The sequence below is a fragment of the Salmo salar genome, chromosome 15 (genome assembly GCF_965601325.2).
Source record: "Salmo salar chromosome 15, fSalSal1, whole genome shotgun sequence".
Classification (NCBI taxonomy): domain Eukaryota; kingdom Metazoa; phylum Chordata; class Actinopteri; order Salmoniformes; family Salmonidae; genus Salmo; species Salmo salar.
The window spans coordinates 42,485,001-42,503,002 of NC_138305.1; the positions used below are offsets into that span (position 1 = coordinate 42,485,001).

The 18,002-nt window shown below is 45.9% G+C and overlaps 1 protein-coding gene across 1 annotated transcript in view; it reads left to right on the forward strand.

The window, feature by feature from the left end:
* LOC106571376 (mannosyl-oligosaccharide 1,2-alpha-mannosidase IA) overlaps positions 1-18,002 on the forward strand; it is a 169,635-nt gene that overhangs the window by 147,339 nt on the left and 4,294 nt on the right. The window contains exons 8-11 of the mRNA XM_014144392.3: positions 6,613-6,728; positions 8,565-8,784; positions 10,969-11,141; positions 13,974-14,089. Of these exons, the coding sequence (XP_013999867.1) occupies positions 6,613-6,728; positions 8,565-8,784; positions 10,969-11,141; positions 13,974-14,089 (625 nt within the window). The remainder of the gene's footprint in view (positions 1-6,612; positions 6,729-8,564; positions 8,785-10,968; positions 11,142-13,973; positions 14,090-18,002) is intronic.

The following is an 18,002-nucleotide window of genomic DNA, read 5'->3' on the forward strand; positions in this document are numbered from 1 at the left end:
ACGAGCTTCAGCCCCAAGGATTGCCTGATCTAGGCCACAGTGAGGTGGCTGGGGAGAGGCGGTGGTGGTGGGGGTGACAATGGAGGAACCCTGAAGTGTGTCCGTGCTCAGACAGCCCTGTGCCCAGCAGTTGCCGTGGATCCCCTCACTAATGAGTGTGTTTGTCTCTGAGCCGCACAAAAGGTCAATGAGATGCATAGTCCAGATCAGACGAGACCAGTCGCTAACTCAGACATACACTTCTGGCTGTAGCATAATGATGGACCCACTGCACCTCTCTTCTCACACGCACACCACACACACTCATTTCAATGCATATCTTAGCCATGTTGTTTGTTTTGCTATTCTATGTGGTTCTACCTCCCCTCCCCAGCCCTACAGACAGACAGACAGACAGACAGACAGACAGACAGACAGACAGACAGACAGACAGACAGACAGACAGACAGACAGACAGACAGACAGACATTGGTCCTGCCCCCGATCAGTTGGGCCAGTCTCTCCCCAGTCCCCATGAACCAGCATTCTAAACAATCTGTTATCTATGTGTGTCTAATAACTCAGTCTATGATCATCCCAGTGTGAGGTCTGTGTGTGTTTGTGTCGTGTGTGTGACTCCTATGATTGAATGCCCCCTCTATGCCCTTGCTGAAATGTCTCGTCTGATGAATACGCGTACTAACCGTCTTTGTGTTTGTCTCTGCTGTCGTCCCGGGTGGGCAGGCACAGAGGGGCCGTGTTCACCCCTAATGACTGCTGTGTGTTCAGCCCCTCTCCTGCCACTGGGTGGATCTGTAGAAGGGGAGGAAGACGAGGGCAGCCATCCTGCTTGTCTCTCATTCTCTCTGACAACTTGATTCATCCCATCTACTGCACTGCTCCCAGAGGGATTTTCTTTATTTATATATATATATATATATATATATATATATATATATATATATATATATATATTTCTCCCCATTTTCGTGGTATCCAATTGGTAGTTAGTCTTGTTCCATCGCTGCAACTCCAGTACGGACTCGGGAGAGGCGAAGGTCGAGAGCCGTGCGTCCTCTGAAACACAACCGAGCCAAGCCACGCTGTTTCTTGACACAATGCCCACTTAACCCGAAGCCAGCCACACCAATGTGTCGGAGGAAACACTGTACACCTGGCGACCATGTCAGCGTGCATTGCGTCCGGCCCGCCACAGGAGTCGCTAGCGTGCGATGGGACAAGAACATCCCTGCCGGCCAAACCCTCCCCTAACCCAGACGACGTTGGACCAATTGTGCGCCTCCCCATGGGTCTCCCGGTCACGGCCGGCTGCGACAGAGCCTGGACTTGAACCAGGATCTCTAGTGGCACAGCTAGCACTGTGATGCAGTGTCTTAACACTGCGCCACTCGAGAGGCACTCAGAGAGATTTTCTGCATGGATTAATCTGGGTGTTGTTTGCAACTCCGTAATATAGTGGACAACTGAGTCTCTCTGGATGACTCTACATATTTGGATCTTTGAAATGTAGTATTATTATTGTAATTACATGTAGCTATTCTGATGGGAGCCAGCCAGGTGAGGGGGAAAGTGGCTCTGTGATTTGCTGACTGGGAAGGTAGATGTACTACGCCAGTAATGCGGCAGGTAGCCTAGTGGTTAGAGTGTTGGACTAGTAACCGAAAGGTTGCAAGATCGAATCCCTGAGCTGACATGGAAAAATCAGTCGTTCTGCCCCTGAACAAGGCAGTTTAACCCACTGTTCCTAGGCTGTCATTGAAAATAAGAATTTGTTCTTAACTGACTTGCCTAGTTAAATAAAGGTTAAATAAAAGATTATAATGCCAAAACAAGCTTTTCTCAAACAGAGAGAAAGTTCCAAGACAAACATTGCTAAAAGCACCTCTAAAAGTTTGTATTTTTCAACATATTAATGTGGTCTATATGGTCAGTATTAGCTGGAAGAAGAATTTCCATGTAAAGAAAAACAACTCAAGTGACAAATATCTAGAGGGTATAGGAATGGTAATGTTGGATGTGATTTCCAAAAATAGAAAGGTTCACAGTGGACCATTTGCCACCTGAGGATATTTTACATATAGGTCACTTGTGATCGGTGTTTACTTGTACATTAGACAGGAACCACCGGAGGGTGATCTCATTGAAATGGTCTTGCCGTTCTCAGTGTCTCTGTGTTTCTCAGTCACTGTATACTATAGACAGCCTATCAAAGCTCTGGTGATGCTGTTGTTGTTATTGGTGGGATGTTTGAATTTAGTCAGTGCAGTACAGTTTCCCTCTGAGCCAAGCAGCTGTTCGACTTTCACATCTTCCTATGTGGAAATGCCAATGACATGGCCCACAGTCATGACGGACATTCTATCACACCAATGACATGGCCCACAGTCATGACGGACATTCTATCACACCAATGACATGGCCCACAGACATGACGGACATTCTATCACACCAATGACATGGCCCACAGTCATGACGGACATTCTATCACACCAATGACATGGCCCACAGTCATGACGGACATTCTATCACACCAATGACATGGCCCACAGTCATGACGGCTATTCTATCACACCAATGACATGGCCCACAGACATGACGGACATCCTATCACACCAATGACATGGCCCACAGACATGACAGACATCCTATCACACCAATGACATGGCCCACAGTCATGATGGAGACTGAGAGACTAAAAAATAGCTTCTATTACCAGACCATCAGACTGTTGAACAGCTTCTATTACCATCAGACTGTTGAACAGCTTCTATTACCATCAGACTGTTGCACAGCTTCTATCACCAGACCATCAGACTGTTGAACAGCTTCTATTACCATCAGACTGTTGAACAGCTTCTATTACCATCAGACTGTTGAACAGCTTCTATTACCATCAGACTGTTGAACAGCTTCTATTACCATCAGACTGTTGAACAGCTTCTATTACCATCAGACTGTTGAACAGCTTCTATTACCATCAAACTGTTGAATAGCTTATATCACCATCAGACTGTTGAACAGCTTATGTTACCATCAGACTGTTGAACAGCTTCTATTACCATCAGACTGTTGAACAGCTTCTATTACCATCAGACTGTTGAACAGCTTCTATTACCATCAGACTGTTGAACAGCTTCTATTACCATCAGACTGTTGAACAGCTTCTATTACCATCAGACTGTTGAACAGCTTCTATTACCATCAGACTGTTGAACAGCTTCTATTACCATCAGACTGTTGAACAGCTTCTATCACCATCAGACTGTTGAACAGCTTATATTACCATCAGACTGTTGAACAGCTTCTATTACCATCAGACTGTTGAACAGCTTCTATTACCATCAGACTGTTGAACAGCTTCTATTACCATCAGACTGTTGAACAGCTTCTATCACCAGACCGTCAGACTGTTGAACAGCTTCTATCACCAGACCGTCAGACTGTTGAACAGCTTCTATCACCAGACCGTCAGACTGTTGAACAGCTTCTATCACCAGACCGTCAGACTGTTGAACAGCTTCTATCACCAGACCGTCAGACTGTTGAACAGCTTCTATTACCATCAGACTGTTGAACAGCTTCTATTACCATCAGACTGTTGAACAGCTTCTATCACCATCAGACTGTTGAACAGCTTATATTACCATCAGACTGTTGAACAGCTTCTATTACCATCAGACTGTTGAACAGCTTCTATTACCATCAGACTGTTGAACAGCTTCTATTACCATCAGACTGTTGAACAGCTTCTATCACCAGACCGTCAGACTGTTGAACAGCTTCTATCACCAGACCGTCAGACTGTTGAACAGCTTCTATCACCAGACCGTCAGACTGTTGAACAGCTTCTATCACCAGACCGTCAGACTGTTGAACAGCTTCTATCACCAGACCGTCAGACTGTTGAACAGCTTCTATCACCAGACCGTCAGACTGTTGAACAGCTTCTATCACCAGACCGTCAGACTGTTGAACAGCTTCTATCACCAGACCGTCAGACTGTTGAACAGCTTCTATCACCAGACCGTCAGACTGTTGAACAGCTTCTATCACCAGACCGTCAGACTGTTGAACAGCTTCTATCACCAGACCGTCAGACTGTTGAACAGCTTCTATCACCAGACCGTCAGACTGTTGAACAGCTTCTATCACCAGACCGTCAGACTGTTGAACAGCTTCTATCACCAGACCGTCAGACTGTTGAACAGCTTCTATCACCAGACCGTCAGACTGTTGAACAGCTTCTATCACCGTCAGACTGTTGAACAGCTTCTATCACCAGACCATCAGACTGTTGAACAGCTTCTATTACCATCAGACTGTTAAACAGCTTCTATCACCATCAGACTGTTGAACAGCTTCTATCACCAGACCATCAGACTGTTGAACAGCTTCTATTACCATCAGACTGTTGAACAGCTTCTATTACCATCAGACTGTTGAACAGCTTCTATTACCATCAGACTGTTGAACAGCTTCTATTACCATCAGACTGTTGAACAGCTTCTATTACCATCAGACTGTTGAACAGCTTCTATTACCATCAGACTGTTGAACAGCTTCTATTACCATCAGACTGTTGAACAGCTTCTGTTACCATCAGACTGTTGAACAGCTTCTGTTACCATCAGACTGTTGAACAGCTTCTGTTACCATCAGACTGTTGAACAGCTTCTGTTACCATCAGACTGTTGAACAGCTTCTATTACCATCAGACTGTTGAACAGCTTCTATTACCATCAGACTGTTGAACAGCTTCTATTACCATCAGACTGTTGAACAGCTTCTATTACCATCAGACTGTTGAACAGCTTCTATTACCATCAGACTGTTGAACAGCTTCTATTACCATCAGACTGTTGAACAGCTTCTATCACCAGACCATCAGACTGTTGAACAGCTTCTATCACCAGACCATCAGACTGTTGAACAGCTTCTATCACCAGACCATCAGACTGTTGAACAGCTTCTATCACCAGACCTCAGACTGTTGAACAGCTTCTATCACCAGACCGTCAGACTGTTGAACAGCTTCTATCACCAGACCGTCAGACTGTTGAACAGCTTCTATCACCAGACCGTCAGACTGTTGAACAGCTTCTATCACCAGACCGTCAGACTGTTGAACAGCTTCTATCACCAGACCGTCAGACTGTTGAACAGCTTCTATTACCATCAGACTGTTGAACAGCTTCTATTACCATCAGACTGTTGAACAGCTTCTATTACCATCAGACTGTTGAACAGCCATCACTAGCCGTCTACCAGGTGATGCACACTTACTCACACACACACACACACACAAGCTATCACACACACCTCCACACACCTCATACTCATTATGTGATTACGTCCCCAAGTCACCTACACAGAGGTGTCAGTCAGCAGCCTGGAGAGGACCTGCCACCGCCATGTCTCTCCCAGCAACCTCACTCAGACACACAATCACCCTGTTATCCAGGTCCACAGCCTCTCCCGCTCATATTTTCTATGTTAGTGTGTTGTCAATCAGATAGAGCCATGATCAGATCCTTGACCTTGTGTTCCCTCTCTGATCTGTTAACCCTTATGGCATTGAGTCAGACAGGCCCAAAACGACCCCAGTCAGCCAGGAAGTACAGCCCCTATAAGGGCTAAGGCAACATTCTAAACCCCTACCTCTGGTGCTCTGTCCTGTCGCCTTTATTCCTGCTGGAGACTAATCTCCATCTCCCAAACAACTATGTGGCTGTTAATGACATATACATATGTATGAGGGGCATGACAATCAATATGACAAACATAGTGGCTTGGCTGGGGCTCTCTCCCAGACCCTGGAGACTCATTCCTCAGATAGTGAAGTGGTGAAGTGGACAGGAGAGTACAACCCCATCACCGGGCGCAGCACAGAGCACAGCCCTTCACCGCACTTAATGTCTCTGTGTGCACAGACCCTCGCTCTTTTTATCACGCTGTGGTATTGCTCGATATACACACACACACACACACACACACACACACACACACACACACACACACACACACACACACACACACACACACACACACACACACACACATTCTCTGTCATGTAAATGCACAGACTACATCAGTCACAGACAGATGTGCACACATTCACATTCTCCCTCTTTTACACACGCTCACAGGTGTACACAAACACACACAAACACAGTGACAGGGCCATGCCTGGGGGAGCTGATAAACTCATCAGAAGGACAATCTCTCCGCTGCATACATCTTCAATACATCAGCCATCAAAGGAGTCTAATCGCATTACTGTTGTAGCTTTGTTGGGTTTTGTTTGGAGAGGAGTCCCCATTCCCGTCCCTGTCCCCTCGACCTGGCCTATGCCAGGCACGTCCCTTTATCGCTGAGGCTGAGCAGGCATTTAGGGGTCACCTTCCTGTGTAATCAGCCTCGAGGGTGGTGAGATTATGGCCAGCATCATTGGGCCATACATCATCCTGAGGTGAAGCAGGCCACGGGAGGAAGAAGGAAGGAAGGAGGGAGGGAAGGAAGGAGGTGGGGGGGTGCGCTAACGGGATGAGAGTAGGTCTATTAGCCAGACCCCAGCGTGATCCTCTAATCTGTTGTGTTGTGTCTGTCCTGTAGATCATGTGTCAGTGGGCGGCCTGGGAGACAGCTTCTATGAGTACCTCCTCAAGGCCTGGCTGATGTCGGACAAGACAGACGAGGAGGGCAAGAAGCTCTACTACGAAGCTCTGCAGGTAAACCCCTCCAGAAACCTAGCCTACACTCTTCTTTCCTCTCCTCTCCTCCCCCCCCTCCACTCCTCTCCCCCCCTCCTCTCTACTCCCCCTCCGCTCCTCTCCTCTTGTCTTCTCTCCTCAGCTTTTCTCCTGTCTTACTGAGATTAATGGCTACACTACCAGCACTATCTGAAGCACTGACTATACCTTGTCAAGAGGCTCTTTCGACCTCGATTGAAAGCTTTTGTCTGTGTGTCAACAACAGTTACATTTCTTCCATTACTGTGAACAGTCGGAGTCAGAAATCAATAAAAGTATGGGTTGGAGTCTGAGTTTGAAGCATGCTACGCCAGGTAGGAATTGTCTATTTCTGAGTGTGGAGTACAAACTGCACTCCACAGGAGATAGTTAATGTAGGGTTGAAGGCTGTCAGTGGATGTGGGGGCAGCCAGACTCAGAGCTCTGTATGGTGAGATGGGCTCTGACTGCTGCTAGCCCAATTCTCTGTTTCATTAGAGCCAACTAGCCTGTCCTGTGGGAGATAAAGATGTTTCTCTCTGTGCAGAGGTCCACAAGGACCCAGACTACTCCAGGATATTACCCTCCCTCCTCAAGTCCCCTCCCAGACAGCCTCATTTCCCCACCACACCTGCCTATCCACCCGCCCGCCCGTCCGCCTGCCATCACCACAAGCAGGTCACCCACAGCGAGAGGGTCCCCATGGCCACGCCATGCCATCATCTATTTGGGTCAGGCAGACTGTGAGGCATGTTGAGAGGCAGGCGGTTAGGATCAGACTCTGCTCTCTTATTAATGGCTCCTTGGCATCCTCGCCTCAGTGCCGGCCCGGCCCGGCCTACATTCTCTCTCTCTCTGTCTCGTTCTCCCCCCCCCCCCCATTGAGAAGAGAAGCTGAACAAGATGCGCTGCTGTCTGCCTCTGTCTATCTGCTCCTATACTGGCCCAGTCCAGGTCTATTTGTCTGTCAGGCTTGCTGTTGCTAAACAGAATATAGGCTGCCTTTAAAGAGACCAAAGGAAATGAAATAGCCAGCTTAGGGGAATATTAATCAGCTGGTTTTCTGAGGCGGATCGCGGCGTATAAAGCCCAGCCGCCTATACACGGCCCATTTACATGATGTGTCACTGCAAAAGCACAAATCTGAATGATCTTTTGAAAATGTCATTACTTTCAGGAGAGTTGCCATATTTTGCTTTCTATGGTCTTCCCCCAGCAGGAGAAAAGCAAACCCAATGAATATGAAAAGAAATATGCCAAATGAAGGTATGATCAATGAGGCGTATCAGAGAATGCACCTGTAATAGTGTAGCGTTGAAGGCATGCCGTCGACTCGTCTTAGCTGAGGTTATTTCTTCCCTATGTTAAAAGCTAGGTTTATATCTCTCTCTACATCAATAATGGCCCATTATTTCTGTAATAACTGTGTTTTGTCTGTCAGTCATGGGATGGTACCGTATTGGACACCTGCTGTGTGGCTAGTGGGGGAGAGGGGCCACCCGTTGTTCTGAATGACACCTCCTGGTGTCATGTCTCGCTGTGGGTGGGACACGCCCGCCATTCGAGAATATCTCTGGGTAAAGTGGCCCTTGTGTCTATGTGTAAATGTCAGGGACAAATAGGAACTTTGAGTCCACGCCGCCACAGAAAATAGATAACAGCTCGGACCCCTAGTTTTCCTGCAACAGCAGCTTCATCAAGCTTAACAATGCTATTTGGGCAGTAGTTATTCATGTTCCTGAAGGGTCTACTCCATTTGCAGGGGAATGGTGCTTGTCTGGGACTGGGAGTGGATAGAGTGCTCATCTGTCTTCCGTTCTTGTCATTGTCCTCCAGGCCATTGAGACCAGTTTGATAAGAAAGTCCAGCGGCGGCCTGATGTACATCGCTGAGTGGAAGGGCGGGCTGCTGGAGCACAAGATGGGTCACCTAACGTGCTTCGCCGGGGGCATGATCGCCCTGGGGGCGGACGGAGCGCCCGAGGACAAGACGGGTCACCAGATGGAGCAGGCCTCAGAGATTGCCCGCACCTGCCACGAGTCCTACGCCCGCACCAGTGAGTCTGACTGACTGACCCCGTCGTCTGGGGAACATCAGTCTCCGTGTCTCCCTCTGCACAGCACTGGTAGGCAACGGGGGCCAAGTGTGTACAGGCTTTTGTTTGTATTCTGCTTGAACACACCTGATTCAACTAGTCCAGCTAATCTTCAGATTAGGCTGTGATTAGTTGAATCAGGTGAGTTAATGCTGGGCTGGAACAAAAGCCTGTACACACTGCAGCCCTTCAGAACCAGAGTTGCATACCCCTTCTCTGTAAAGTGTCTCTCTATTTCGTATACCTCCTTTAGATATTGTTTCAGTCATAGAAACCTAATACTGTAGCTCCGCTCTCTGCAAGGTCATAGTACCTGGCATTACTCTCTAAAGGCCTTACCTTTTTTAGTCTAAAACTCTCTCCCTCCCAGGTGAGACCATATTAGTTCTGAAGCCTAGACAAAAGGAGGTGTGGGAGTCAACAACAGCACACTCGCTGTCTCTCTCTCTCTCTCTCTCTCTCTCTCTCTCTCTCTCTCTCTCTCTCTCTCTCTCTCTCTCTCTCTCTCTCTCTCTCACTCTCACTCTCACTCTCTCACACACACACACATAAACACACCACACACTCCTCTTCAGGAGCCGTTGAGCCAGGAGGGCTGCTGGGTAGACAGAGCATAGGGCCAGCCAGGTTAGTCTGAGTCAGAGGGTCTCTCCTCTCTCACTTCCTCTGGTCCAGATTGACCATCAGGAAATCTATTAGGGCTGGGAATTCCCAGGGACCTCACAATACAATATTATCATGATACTTACGTACCAATACTATATGTATTGTGATTCGATACTATATGTATTGTGATTCGATACTGTGTTTTTATTGTGATTCGATGTTCCAAACATATTGCTCACCATGTGTTTGGTGCAGAAGGACGAGAGAGCTATGAGAAAACGAATTTTGATCAGTGCTGAAAATGAATTGGCTCCTTATTTCAAAAGAAGATGGAGAACAAGCTATGAAGGGAAAATACTGGGGGTTTTGGTGCAGGTACAACCAACTAGTGCAAAAATAATTAAATTTACATTTACGTCATTTAGCAGACGCTCTTGTCCACAGCGACCTACAAATTGGTGCATTCACCTTATGATATCCAGTGGAACAACCACTGGGGGGGGGGTTAGAAGGATTACTTTATCCTATCCCAGGTATTCCTTGAAGAGGTGGGGTTTCAGGTGTCTCCGGAAGGTGGTGATTGACTCCGCTGTCCTGGCGTCGTGAGGGAGCTTGTTCCACCATTGGGGTGCCAGAGCAGCGAACAGTTTTGACTGGGCTGAGCGGGAACTGTGCTTCCGCAGAGGTAGGGGGGCCAGCAGGCCGGAGGTGGATGAACGCAGTGCCCTTGTTTGGGTGTAGGGACTGATCAGAGCCTGAAGGTACGGAGGTGCCGTTCCCCTCACAGCTCCGTAGGCAAGCACCATGGTTTTGTAGCAGATGCGAGCTTCAACTGGAAGCCAGTGGAGTGTGCGGAGGAGCGGGGTGACGTGAGAGAACTTGGGAAGGTTGAACACCAGACGGGCTGCGGCGTTCTGGATGAGTTGTAGGGGTTTAATGGCACAGGCAGGGAGCCCAGCCAACAGCGAGTTGCAGTAATCCAGACGGGAGATGACAAGTGCCTGGATTAATATTGCAATATTGTCAAAACGATACGCTATATCGTAAAAAATGATATGCCGATATGTAACTATCAATTTTCTTCCTTCATCACTACAAACTATCTATCCATCTACCTATCTATCAATTTACTATCAACAGAACTGGCTGAGGACATCACTAGATTACATTCAAATACGGTTCTATGAAGCAGCGTAATCCCCTGGCCATGCCTAACTCCACAGCACCAATGTGCTCCCATTCAACCTCCAACCTCTCCCCCTACCCCTGCTGAGTCACTGCCTGCTGTGTGCAATAGGTGCTAGTTCTCATCAAACAGGGATTACAGGAAATAACAATAGGCCTAAACCCTGTTAATTCCCACATAATCACGCGGCAAACTTCCTTTACCTTTTGAACTTTGCTTTACTCATAATCTGGTCCATCCAGGAACTGAAGTTTATTTTTTTGGGTTCTCTTGACATTCTGTGTCCTTTACTTTGCCCTAGAGCTGGGTTTTTCATTGATATGTTGTCTTCTTCCTTTGTTCCCCTGTCATAGCCCTGAAACTGGGCCCAGAGGCGTTCAGGTTTGACGGAGGTGTGGAGGCCATCGCCACGCGGCAGAACGAGAAGTACTTCATCCTGAGACCAGAGGTCATCGAGACCTACATGTACATGTGGAGGTTAACCCACGACCCTAAGTACAGGGAATGGGGCTGGGAGGCTGTGCAGGTGAGAACTACAGTAGGGTTGGGCAGTATCCAGATTTTCATATCGTCATACCGTCCTTCTCTCACCCCGGGATTTACTGTATTACCGGCTTAGTACCCAAGTGGGCGCCAAAAAAAGCCCTTTGGCCGTCTATTACCAAAATGCTAACAAAATTAGCACAGGTAATAGTGAATTTGCATGGCGGCTTCTAGCTAAATATGCAAACAAAAATAAACGAATTGCAAAGATAGTCAATCCAGATCATAAAGTTATACACTACCGTTCAAAAGTTTGGGGTCACTTAGAAATGTCCTTGTTTTTGAAAGAAAAGCACATTTTTTTGTCCATTAAAATAACATCAAATTGATCAGAAATACAGTGTAGACATTGTTAATGTTGTAAATGACTATTGTAGCTGGAAACGGCAGCTTTTTTTTATGGAATATTGACATAGGCGTACAGAGGCCCGTTATCAGCAACCGTCACTCCTGTGTTCCAATGGCACGTTGTGTTAGCTAATCCAAGTTTATCATTTTAAAAGGCTAATTGATCATTAGAAAACCCTTTTGCAATTATGTTAGCACAGCTGAAAACGGTTGTGCTGATTAAAGAATCAATAAAACTGGCCTTCTTTAGACTAGTTGAGTATCTAGAGCATAAGCATTTGTGGGTTCGATTACAGGCTCAAAATGGCCAGAAACAAAGGACTTTCTTCTGAAACTCGTCAGTCTATTGCTTTTCTGAGAAATGAAGACTATTCCATGCGAGAAATTGCCAAGGAACTGAAGATCTTGTACAACGCGGTGTACTACTCCCTTCACAGAACAGCACAAACTGGCTCTAACCAGAATAGAAAGAGGAGTGGGAGGCCCCGGTGCACAACTGAGCAAGAGGACAAGTACATTAGAGTGTCTAGTTTGAGAAACAGACGCCTCACAAGTCCTCAACTGGCAGCTTCATTAAATAGTTCCCGCAAAACACCAGTCTCAACGTCAACAGTGAAGAGACGACTCCGAGATGCTGGCCTTCTATGCAGAATTGCAAAGATAAAGCCATATCTCAGACTGGCCAATAAAAAGAAAAGATTAAGATGGGCAAAATAACAGACACTGGACAAAGGAACTCATCCAAAAGGCTTTGACTTCTCAAACAGGTCAGAAAGCTAAGACAATATGATGCCCCATCATCTTATTTATTGAGCCACTTACTTAGATACCAAGTGAAACTAGGCTTTGTGTTAACACATAATTCTGCGTTTTTTTCACACAGGAAAAAAATATTAAACATATAAGAAATATTTTGCTGCGTTTTGTAAACACAGATCTCAAAGGCTTCTTATTGTAACTTCTGCTCGGTTTCAAAGGCTTCTTATTGTAAACTTCTGCTCGGTTTCAAAGGCTTCTTATTGTAACTTCTGCTCGGTTTCAAAGGCTTCTTATTGTAACTTCTGCTCGGTTTCAAAGGCTTCTTATTGTTAACTTCTGCTCGGTTTCAAAGGCTTCTTATTGTAAACTTCTGCTCGGTTTCAAAGGCTTCTTATTGTAAACTTCTGCTCGGTTTCAAAGGTTTCTTATTGTAACTTCTGCTCGGTTTCAAAGGCTTCTTATTGTAACTTCTGCTCGGTTTCAAAGGCTTCTTATTGTAACTTCTGCTCGGTTTCAAAGGCTTCTTATTGTAAACTTCTGCTCGGTTTCAAAGGCTTCTTATTGTAACTTCTGCTCATTTTCTTGTGTGGCTGCCAGCCAAATAGTGTTGCGCTTCTATTGTCATCTGATGAAAATGAAGTTATTTTATGTCGAATGTGTTGCTCTAATGTATTTTCTGTGAAGGAAAACTGCAGTTGCACGTCCTTGATCACTCTATTGAAGCAAAAAACACTGTGGACTTTCAATTTAAAACAATGCACAGCTGGACCTGCTCCTGCTTTCTCCTGTTGTGCTATTTACAAACAAACACGCGACTGACTCAACTGGTCTGGGGAACTAAGTAATAACGCGATCTGCTTTATCTCCTAACGCACGAGTTGACTGCAGTTATTTCAAATGTATTGAAAATTTCCCGGTATTAAAAAATCATCCCGTGGCTATTTACAAATACCCCGATATACGGTATACCACCCAAGCCTAAACTACAGTATCCATCATAACTATCCCACCACAGTCCTTTCTGTCATGTTTGTGCCACTCTGTCCCTTCTTAACCTCCACTGACAAGAGACTTCCCCTGAAATCACAGTGAAAAGGCCTCTGCATTCCAATAGACCCCTGTGCACTGTGATCTGTAGACCCATTCAGGTCTATGCATGGCTAGTTCTGAGTGCAGGAGTCTCCAAAACCTCTGAGACTCTTCCTTTCTCTCTCTCTCGCTCTCTCTTTTGCTCTCCCTCTCTCTCTGTCGCTGTCCCCCGTCTGCTGTATCATTGCCATGCTACAACAGTACAGAACAGTGGCAATGCTGATTGCCCAGATCCCAGCGCTGTGTAATTGTATCCACTAATGACATGAGATTACCTATGATGGGCCTTGTGTTAGCCATAAATCAGCCTGCCTCTCTACCTGCCTGCAGATATTGTACCTCCACCTTGTTCAGCCAGACTGGGTGTGTGAACGCTGCAGCCCCAGCCCCTTCCTCATCAGCCCTGTTTTCTCCCTGAGTCATTGTGCCTAAGGCAGCCTCCTCTTCCCCCCCCACCCACAGGCAGAGCAGCAACACTGAATTGAAATGTGCCTACTCAGCAACTAGCTAGCACCGTGCATACATCTCCACCACACTGACATAAGAACAGAGTCAGCTCAACAATTCTCCCTCCGCTCTCACGTTCTTGTCTACTGCCTGTTCTCTGTGTGTCTCTCAGGCTCTGGAGAAGCACTGTCGCGTGGAGGGGGGCTACAGTGGAGTGCGGGACGTCTACGCCTCCAGCCCCAACCATGATGACGTTCAGCAGAGCTTCTACCTGGCCGAGACACTCAAGTAAGACCCTCTACTCACACACTGTCATTCTGCATAGAGGCATCTGGATACCGAGCATTACAACTTTCACCTTACCTTTACATTTTAGTCATTTAGCAGATTCTCTCATCCAGAGTGACTTACAGTTAGTGCATTCATCTTAAGATGGCTGGGTGGAACAACCACATATCACAGCGGTACCGGAGTGCCAAGTCTAGGTCCAAAAGGTTTCTTAACAGCTTCTATCCCCAAGCCATAAGACTCCTGAACAGCTAATCAAATGACTACCCAGACTATTTGTAGCGTCTCCCCGCCAACCCCCATTTTTTAGCTGCTACTCTCTGTTTATTATCTATGCATAGTCACTACCTCTACCTGCATGTACAAATTACCTCAATTACCTCGACTAACTTGTGCCCCTGCACATTGACTCTATACCGGTACCCCCTGTATATAGCCTCACTACTGTTATTTTACTGCAGCTCTTTAATTATTTGTTATTTTTCTATTTTCTTTTTTCTTTCTTTTCTACTTCAGTTTATTTTAGGAAATACTTTCATGACTTATTTTTCTAAAACTGCATTGTTGGTTAAGGGCTTGTAAGTAAGCATTTCACTGTAAGGTTTACACCTGTTGTATTTGGCACGTGTGACAAATAAACTTTGATTTGATTTGAAGTAAGTACAGTTTTCCTCAATAAAGTAGCTATCAGCATAGTCCGAGTTAGTAAGAGGGGGAAAAAAGTCAAGTGCGATTGTTAGTCCATTAGATAAAAATAGAAATGAGATAAAAATACATCAGGTTTGTTGGCATGATTTTGTTGTCCTACATCCTCCCCCAGATCCTACCCTAGAATAACTACACTATTGGATTTTCTTAAATATAATGGGACAGGTGGGGTCATGAATATTCCTCCCCATCATGCCAGCTAGACAGTTATCTTCATCTTATTGTGTGTGGATGAGTTCGACACCCACACCGTTTCATGACATCTAAGATCTGCTCTAGAATTTCATCACACCCTGAAAAACAGACGTCTCTTTATGTTGTATTCCTGACATTCAGTTTGTTTGAACACTTCAAAACAGATCAGAAGTAGAATAATGTATTTTCCCCCACTGAGTACTCCACCTCTGTCTGTGCTGTGCCTGCGGGCCTCTGAGGAGAAACTACTGACGTCCTGGGTGTATTGTATTGTCACGGCTGGCTCAGACAGACCCACAGACAGACAGGCAGGCAGTGTGCTGTGGACTACAGGGACCTCAGCAGTCTTCTCAGAGATAGCAGCAGTCACACACAGAGATAGATAAGAAGAGGAGGAGGCGGCAGGCAGACAGAGCGTTTTTACTGAGCCCTTTATACCCCCCCCTCTCTCTCTCAATTCAATACCCCTCTGTCTCTCTGAAACACTGTCTCCTCTCCACTTTCACCATTGATAAGAGCACAATGCCTGAGGAGTAGATGGACTATATAATAGTGTATCGATGGCTCTCTGTCTTTTTTACAGTCTAATCCTGGTCTGAGAGAGCATCAACCCCCCTCTATGGTTTCTGTTAAGTGTCATTGGTGTTGTTTTGTTTTTAATGAGGATCAGTGTTGTTTTGTTTCTATTGCGGGTCAGTGGTGTTGTTTTGTTTCTATTGATGATCAGTGGTGTTTTGTTTCTATTGATGATCAGTGGTGTTTTGTTTTTATTGAGGGTCAGTGGCGTTGTTTTGTTTCTATTGCGGGTCAGTGGTGTTGTTTTGTTTCTATTGAGGGTCAGTGGTGTTGTTTTGTTTCTATTGAGGGTCAGTGTTGTTTTGTTTTTATTGAGGGTCAGTGGCGTTGTTTTGTTTCTATTGCGGGTCAGTGGCGTTGTTTTGTTTCTATTGAGGGTCAGTGGCGTTGTTTTGTTTCTATTGAGGGTCAGTGGTGTTGTTTTGTTTCTATTGAGGGTCAGTGGTGTTGTTTTGTTTCTATTGAGGGTCAGTGGTGTTGTTTTGTTTCTATTGAGGGTCAGTGGTGTTGTTTTGTTTCTATTGAGGGTCAGTGGTGTTGTTTTGTTTCTATTGCGGGTCAGTGGTGTTGTTTTGTTTCTATTGAGGGTCAGTGGTGTTGTTTTGTTTTTATTGCGGGTCAGTGGCGTTGTTTTGTTTTTATTGCGGGTCAGTGGTGTTTTGTTTCTATTGAGGGTCAGTAGTGTTGTTTTGTTTCTATTGAGGGTCAGTGGTGTTGTTTTGTTTCTATTGAGGGTCAGTGGTGTTGTTTTGTTTCTATTGAGGGTCAGTGGTGTTGTTTTGTTTCTATTGAGGGTCAGTGGTGTTGTTTGGTTTCTATTGAGGGTCAGTGGTGTTGTTTGGTTTCTATTGAGGGTCAGTGGTGTTGTTTTGTTTCTATTGAGGGTCAGTGGTGTTGTTTTGTTTCTATTGAGGGTCAGTGGTGTTGTTTTGTTTCTATTGCGGGTCAGTGGTGTTGTTTTGTTTCTATTGAGGGTCAGTGGTGTTGTTTTGTTTCTATTGAGGGTCAGTGGTGTTGTTTTGTTTCTATTGAGGGTCAGTGTTGTTTTGTTTTTATTGAGGGTCAGTGGCGTTGTTTTGTTTCTATTGCGGGTCAGTGGTGTTGTTTTGTTTCTATTGAGGGTCAGTGGTGTTGTTTTGTTTCTATTGAGGGTCAGTGGTGTTGTTTTGTTTCTATTGAGGGTCAGTGGTGTTGTTTTGTTTCTATTGAGGGTCAGTGGTGTTGTTTTGTTTCTATTGAGGGTCAGTGGTGTTGTTTGGTTTCTATTGAGGGTCAGTGGTGTTGTTTTGCTCCCCTCTTGTTGGAGCCTTGTCACAGCACTCTGGTGTGACCTTATAGAGAGGTCATGGGCTCTGTGTCCCTGCTCTTCTTTGTGTCCCCGCTCTGCTCTGCTCTGTGTCCCTCCCCTGCTTGGCTCTGCTCTGCCCCGGGGCTAGGTACAGTAGCCACAGCCACGTCACCATGACTCAGTGAGATAACAACAAGCTGCATGCAGGAGAGAGGGAGAGAAAGAAAGGGAAAGAGAGGTAGGAAGATGAAGAGAGAGAGGGAAAGGGGGGACCCGGGGAGAGAGGAAAAGAAGATGGGTTCAAGGTTGGGCTAGAGTAAGGATAAGAGGCTGAGGGAGGGAGGGAGACTTGCTTGACAGAAAAGTTAAATGTTTTCACCCTCCTGTGCATTTAATAACTGTGCAGCACTTTAATGTTGGTGTTTATTTTTCTTTTGTGGTCAAACCCCTGGGCTAATCTGCCTCTCTGACTGATGCTGCTATGAAACGCTGTGTGAGTCCCACCGCTTAATAGAGCCGTTCAAACGTCTGTAGTATTTAATGGTGGTGGAAAGTGATGCAATTTGGCGAATAGGGTCTCCAGATCCCAGGCCTCTCCAAATGCCTCGTTTACTGATGCTTGCAAAATCCATCTATTAGGCACTGGCTCTCCCTCACTCCCTACTTTCTTCCACTCCCTTTTTTCTGCCTCTTTCCCTCTCTCTTCCTGTCTCCCCTCTCCTTTCTCCTCTCTCTCCTCCCTCTCTCCATTTCTTTCTGCCTCATAGCCAGGGTCCTCCTCCTTCCTCTCTTAGAGTGAGGTCACATTAGCAATGATGACTCTGAAAACAGTGTATATCTGGCTGTTTGCTTTGCTGTCTCCTCCCGTTCCTTCCCAGGGAGGTGGACTGTGCTGTGGGCTTGTTGTTGCCGTGGTCTACTGCATTAACAAGTTCCCCCAGATCAAAAGCTAAGCACTTGTCAACATGAAGGGGCCCAAAAGCCCTCCCAATGTTCCCTTTGTTCCCAGTATTAGGACACGGGAAACTGTTAAAGAGGGATGCTATGCTATGACTTAATGAGTTATTTTTGTTTTACTCATCATTCCTAGTGTAGTGCAATGGGGCTTTGAGTTTTGAGTAATCACTTGAGTTCTGAGAACACTGG